This window comes from Takifugu flavidus, chromosome 6, assembly GCF_003711565.1.
Source record: "Takifugu flavidus isolate HTHZ2018 chromosome 6, ASM371156v2, whole genome shotgun sequence".
Lineage (NCBI taxonomy): Eukaryota > Metazoa > Chordata > Actinopteri > Tetraodontiformes > Tetraodontidae > Takifugu > Takifugu flavidus.
This window is the reverse complement of record NC_079525.1, coordinates 15,829,452-15,836,357: the sequence shown is the minus strand read 5'-3', so window position 1 is coordinate 15,836,357 and position 6,906 is coordinate 15,829,452. Positions and strand designations below refer to the sequence as shown.

The 6,906-nt window shown below is 55.2% G+C and overlaps 1 protein-coding gene across 1 annotated transcript in view; it reads right to left on the bottom strand.

Annotated features, from left to right (window-relative positions):
- Positions 1 to 3,542: 3,542 nt before the first annotated feature.
- The window catches only part of si:dkey-92j12.5 (multiple PDZ domain protein), a 33,826-nt gene continuing 30,462 nt past the window's right edge, over positions 3,543 to 6,906 (bottom strand). Inside the window, 3 exon segments of the mRNA XM_057035763.1 lie at positions 3,543 to 4,398; positions 5,962 to 6,085; positions 6,374 to 6,477. Coding sequence (XP_056891743.1) covers positions 4,252 to 4,398; positions 5,962 to 6,085; positions 6,374 to 6,477 — 375 coding nt within the window. The 3' untranslated portion in view covers positions 3,543 to 4,251.

The following is a 6,906-nucleotide window of genomic DNA, read 5'->3' as shown; positions in this document are numbered from 1 at the left end:
TTTGTTTATCCCAGCAGCAGTTTAATGGTGTTTTATTCTACTTCCGTCCTGAAGGTTCACAGCAGCACGCGGAGCACAAAAGCACGACGGGACGAACTGAGCCACTTTAGAAGGTCACTCAGGTGTGTCACACACGAACGTTGGAGCAGGCGGGAAGGCGGCGTGTGCGTGGAACCACGGGCTGCTAGCTAGCTAGCTAGCCGCTACTGTCCCCGTTTCAGCGAAAGCATCTCTGAAATTCCACCCTGACGTGCGACATACGGAGCGCACGCACAGCAGCACCACAACAGTCATAACGGAGCTCATTAAATCACCCCTGACGTGCGCAGCAGCATTCAGCCATGACGTGCGCAGCAGCATTTACCCCTAACATGGGCAGCAGCATTAGCCCTAACGTGCACAGCAGCATTCACCCCTAACGTGCGCGCAGTATTCAGCCTGACGTGCGCAGCAGCATTTACCCCTAACGTGCGCAGCAGCATTAGCCCTAACGTGTGCAGCAGCATTCAGCCCTAATGTGCGCACAGCATTCAGCCCTAACGTGCACAGCAGCATTCACCCCTAACGTGCGCAGCAGCATTCAGCCCTAACGTGCGCAGCATCATTCACCCCTAACGTGCGCAGCAGCATCCACCCCTAACGTGCGCGCAGCATTCACCCCTAACGTGCGCAGCAGCATCCAGCCCTAACGTGCGCAGCAGCATTCACCCCTAATGTGCGCAGCAGCATTCAGCCCTAACGTGTCAGCAGCATTCACCCTAACGTGCGCAGCATCATTCACCCCTAACGTGCGCAGCAGCATTCACCCCTAACGTGCGCGCATCAATTCACCCCTAACGTGCGGCAGCAGCCATTCACCCTAACGTGCGCAGCATCATTCACCCCTAACGTGCGCAGCAGCATTCACCCCTAACGTGCGCGCGCATCATTCACCCCTAACGTCGCAGCAGCATCCACCCCTAACGTTGCGCAAGCATGCATTCAGCCCTAACATGCGCAGCATCATTCACCCCTAACGTGCGCAGCAGCATCCACCCCTAACGTGCGCAGCAGCATTCAGCCCTAACGTGCGCAGCAGCCATTCAGCCCTAAGTGGCGCAGCAGCATCCCCCCTAACGTGCGCAGCAGCATTCAGCCCTAACGTGCGCAGCAGCATTAGCCCTAACGTGCGCAGCAGCATTCAGCCCTACGTGCGCAGCAGCATTCAGCCTAACGTGCGCGCAGCAGCATTCACCCCTAACGTGCGCAGCAGCATTCACCCCTAACGGCGCAGCAGCATCCACCCCTAACGTGCGCAGCAGCATTCAGCCCTAACGTGCGCAGCAGCATTAGCCCTAACGTGCGCAGCAATTAGCCCTAACGCTTGAGTGGAGCTCAGGAGGAGCAGATGGTTCTGATTAAGGATGGAGACAGCAGCCCCCCCCAACCCTAACCCCCCCCCCCCCCCCCAAATGAGACTTTTTCTGCACATATATGGTTCATCAAGTTGTCATCAGCTAATTTAGCATTCAAAACAACAAACAACAAACAAACAAACAAACAACCCCCCAGCTGAGCGCTTCTTTGACGTGCTGTAAAAAAACAATCGTCCCATTCGAGATTCTGGGGAGGTTTTCTCTCGTGTGCCAGTGATCCTCCTCACCGATCTGCTGCTGGGATCTCCCGCGTGATCTGCTGCATGGGATCTGCTGCGTGATCTGCTGGGATCTGCTGTGTGATCTGCTGGGATCTCCTGCGTGATCTGCTGCTGGGATCTCCTGCGTGATCTGTTGCTGGGATCTCTTGCGTGATCTGCTGCTGGGATCTCTTGCGCGATCTGCTGCTGGGATCTCCTGCGTGATCTGTTGCTGGGTCTCCTGCGTGATCTGCTGCTGGGATCTCCTGCGTGATCTGTTGCTGGGATCTCCTGTGTGATTTGTTGGGATCTGCTGGGTGATCTGTTGCTGGGATCTGCACTCTGGTCACCTCTATGATGCAGAACACAAGATCTCCTTGGGGATTCCCGATTAGTTTATGTGAATAATGCGTCTCCACTGATGGTCCTCAGGAGCTGTGAGGACATCCCGAGGTGTCCATCACGAGGTGTCCATCCCGAGGTGTCCATCCCGAGGTGTCCATCAGAGGTGTCCATCACGAGGTGTCCATCAGAGGTGTCCATCAGAGGTGTCCATCCCGAGTGTCCATCCCGAGGTGTCCATCAGAGGTGTCCATCCGAGGTGTCCATCACGAGGTTCCATCAGGTGTCCATCAGAGGTGTCCATCCCGAGGTGTCCATCACGAGGTGTCCATCAGAGGTGTCCATCAGAGGTGTCCATCCCGAGGTGTCCATCAGAGGTGTCCATCACGAGGTGTCCATCAGAGGTGTCCATCAGAGGTGTCCATCAGAGGTGTCCATCACGAGGTGTCCATCAGAGGTGTCCATCAGAGGTGTCCATCCCGAGGTGTCCATCAGAGGTGTCCATCACGAGGTGTCCATCAGAGGTGTCCATCAGAGGTGTCCATCAGAGGTGTCCATCACGAGGTGTCCATCACGAGGTGTCCATCCCGAGGTGTCCATCAGAGGTGTCCATCCCGAGGTGTCCATCACGAGGTGTCCATCAGAGGTGTCCATCACGAGGTGTCCATCAGAGGTGTCCATCAGAGGTGTCCATCACGAGGTGTCCATCAGAGGTGTCCATCAGAGGTGTCCATCAGAGGTGTCCATCCCGAGGTGTCCATCACGAGGTGTCCATCAGAGGTGTCCATCAGAGGTGTCCATCAGAGGTGTCCATCCCGAGGTGTCCATCAGAGGTGTCCATCACGAGGTGTCCATCAGAGGTGTCCATCAGAGGTGTCCATCCCGAGGTGTCCATCACGAGGTGTCCATCAGAGGTGTCCATCCCGAGGTGTCCATCAGAGGTGTCCATCACGAGGTGTCCATCAGAGGTGTCCATCACGAGGTGTCCATCAGAGGTGTCCATCAGAGGTGTCCATCAGAGGTGTCCATCACGAGGTGTCCATCAGAGGTGTCCATCACGAGGTGTCCATCAGAGGTGTCCATCAGAGGTGTCCATCCCGAGGTGTCCATCACGAGGTGTCCATCAGAGGTGTCCATCAGAGGTGTCCATCAGAGATGTCCATCCCGAGGTGTCCATCCCGAGGTGTCCATCACGAGGTTGTCCATCATGAGGTGTCCATCAGAGGTGTCCATCAGAGGTGTCCATCACGAGGTGTCCATCAGAGGTGTCCATCACGAGGTGTCCATCAGAGGTGTCCATCACGAGGTGTCCATCAGAGGTGTCCATCACGAGGTGTCCATCACGAGGTGTCCATCAGAGTGTCCATCAGAGGTGTCCATCAGAGGTGTCCATCACGAGGTGTCCATCACGAGGTGTCCATCATGAGGTGTCCATCACGAGGTGTCCATCATGAGGTGTCCATCAGAGGTGTCCATCAGAGGTGTCCAGCTGCTGCAGAGAGCGCTGGACCATGTGACAGCACAAAAATATCACAGGAGAAAATTCAAGTCGACACTTTTTTCACTCTGGAAAACAACCAGAAGCTTCAACAGACGAGCGTTTATTGAGGAGCTCATCAGATCTCAGCCAAACATGCAGATGAATCCAGATGAATCCACACGATGGTGTAAAAGCACAAACACACTTAGACTTGGAATCATTATCGAACACAATAAAGATACATGAAGTTCTACCAATGCTAACGACCAATCCTACCAATGCTAACGACCAATCCATTTTAACTGTGATGCATCAGAGAGCAGTGATCACCCCTGGAGCTGGCCCTCGCCCCTGGAGCTGGCCCTCGCCCCTGGAGCTGGCCCTCGCCCCTGGAGCTGGCCCTCGCCCCTGGAGCTGGCCCTCGCCCCTGATGCTCCGATGACTCTATGATTGGCAGAAGACCTTGGCATCTTCAGGAGGTTCCTCACAGACGCGTCTGCTGCTATTGTGGACTGATGGATCATTTAAGGTGCAAAGGTGGTGAATTCTGCTGAGTGTGTTTGTATCAGCAGACGTGGAGACGTTTTATTCAGATGATTCGTGGTTGCTAAGCACCGTTTCTACGGTAACATAAACATCCTGTTAGCATAAAGAGGACATGAAGGTTCATTAGAAAGATGCACATCAAGAGAATCTGCTCAAGTTGTGCAGCTCCAGGTAACTAAACTAAACTAGGTAGTAACCCTTCCCTGTCCGAGCCGTCCTTGTCCCACGGGCCCGAGGCCATTCTGCTTTGATGACCAGAGACGGAGGCTCAGGAGAGCACAGTGAGGATGACGGTGCCCTTCGACCTCTTCAGAAGGTCCACAGCTTCAGCGTGCGTCACCCCCTCCAGGCAGTGGCCGTTCACAGCAATGATCTGATCCCCCCGTTTCAGCCGGCCGTCCTCTATAGCTGCCCCCTGCAGAGCAGAGGGGCATTAGCATGTGGACAGAGCTAGCAGCAAATGTTGCCAAGGACCCGACTCCTGTTGGGGGACCCCCCCGTCCACGGGAGCAGATGGAAGGACGGGTACACACATCCGCCACGTGATGTGTTAGTGCTGCAGGACAGCCCAGGACCACCCAGGACAACCCAGGACCACCCAGGACAACCCAGGACCACCAGGACCACCCAGGACAACCCAGGACCAACCCAGGACCAACCCAGGACCACCCAGGACCAACCCAGGACAACCCAGGACCACCCAGGACCAACCCAGGACAACCCAGGACAACCCAGGACCACCCAGGACCACCCAGGACCACCCAGGACAACCCAGGACCAACCCAGGACCACCCAGGACCACCCAGGACCACCCAGGACCACCCAGGAACAACACAGGACCAACCCAGGACAACCCAGGACCACCCAGGACCACCCAGGACAACCCAGGACCACCCAGGACACCCAGGACCACCCAGGACAACCCAGGACCACACAGGACCACACAGGACCAACACAGGACAAACCCAGGACCAACACAGGACAAACCCAGGACCAACACAGGACAAACCCAGGACCACCCAGGACAACCCAGGACCAACACAGGACAAACCCAGGACCACCCAGGACCAACACAGGACAAACCCAGGACCAACACAGGACAAACCCAGGACCACCCAGGACCAACACAGGACAAACCCAGGACCAACCCAGGACCACCCAGGACCACCCAGGACCAACCCAGGACCACCCAGGACCACCCAGGAACAACACAGGACCAACCCAGGACCAACCCAGGACCACCCAGGACACCCAGGAACACCCAGGACCACCCAGGACCAACACAGGACCACCCAGGACAACCCAGGACCACCCAGGACCACCCAGGACCACACAGGACCACCCAGGACAACCCAGGACCACCCAGGACAACCCAGGACCACACAGGACCACACAGGACCAACACAGGACAAACCCAGGACCAACACAGGACAAACCCAGGACCAACACAGGACAAACCAGGACCACCCAGGACAACCCAGGACCAACACAGGACAAACCCAGGACCAACCCAGGACCACCCAGGACCACCCAGGACCATATCAGCAGCCCCGTTCTAACTGTGAGCATTATTGGAGGCGTGTGGCGGTCAGCAACGCAGACCAGCAGGTAGAAACTCGGCTTTTGAGAGGCCACAATGACTGAAGGTAGCAAAGCGTTTGTGCAACTGTGTATTTTCCTTTCATCCGTTCATCCTTATTCACCCTTTGATCCCAGTGAGGATACACAGGCGGTGCTGAAGTACCCCAGTGGTCACTAAGTGAAGGAGGGCAGTCAGACCACACGTTTAAAACGATGTCCTGGCACAGATGGACCAGATGACCAAACAGAGAAGGTTCTGGAAACAGACCGGAGCCACCCTGACTACCTGCCAGGACGGCGCCCTTCAGATCGGGTTCCTTTTCAACACTTGGAAAGTTGGAACATTGTGTTTGTGACTCCCAGGCTGTGTCCACCTCCCTGGAGGAAGTGCTCCCACCTTGTTGAAGATGGTTTTGATGTAGATGGGTAGGTCTCCGTGAGGGCTGCCGAACCCTCCCACGATGCTGAATCCCAGGCCCGAGGAGCCTCTCTCCAGGGTAACAGTCTTATATGCGCGAACTCTGGGAAAAGTTTAAATAAAGAAAAATTGGAACAAAGTGAATTTCGTTCACGCCTGAATGTGGCTGGTGGCTCCTGGAATGAGATGAAGGTTGCTTGTGTGATTCGTGGTTACGTCCCTACACAAGTTTAACACTGAAATATGAGCCAAATGATTGTTAGTTTCATGATACATGAAAAATGAAATGAATGTTAATTTGAGTCTTTTTAATGGACAAAGAAACCCATTTGCTGCATGTCCTTATTGTCATGAGCTGAACCGCAGGAGGCCGTTGGGTAAAAAGTCTCACCGGATGCTGTCAGGAATGTGGGCCAGGCCGCCGTGATGGCGCTCTGACCGGGCCGCTGCATCATCGTCTGCCTGCACACTGCAACCACCCGAAGCTGCCGTCACCTACACAAGAGTTAGGGGGTTAGGGTTAGAGTTAGGGGGTTAGAGTTAGAGTTAGGGTTAGGGGGTTAGAGTTAGAGTTAGGTTAGGGGGTTAGGGTTAGGGGGTTAGGGTTAGGGGGTTAGGGGGTTAGGGTTAGAGTTAGGGGGTTAGGGTTAGGGGGTTAGGGTTAGGGGTTAGGGGGTTAGAGTTAGAGTTAGGGGGTTAGGGTTAGAGTTAGGGGGTTAGGGTTAGGGAGTTAGGGTTAGAGTTAGGGGTTAGGGGGTTAGGGTTAGGGGGTTAGGGGGTTAGAGTTAGAGTAGGGGTTAGAGTTAGAGTTAGGGGGTTAGGGTTAGGGTTAGGGTTAGGGTTAGAGTTAGGGGGTTAGGGTTAGGGTTAGGGTTAGGGGGTTAGGGTTAGAGTTAGGGGTTAGAGTTAGAGTTAGGGTTAGGG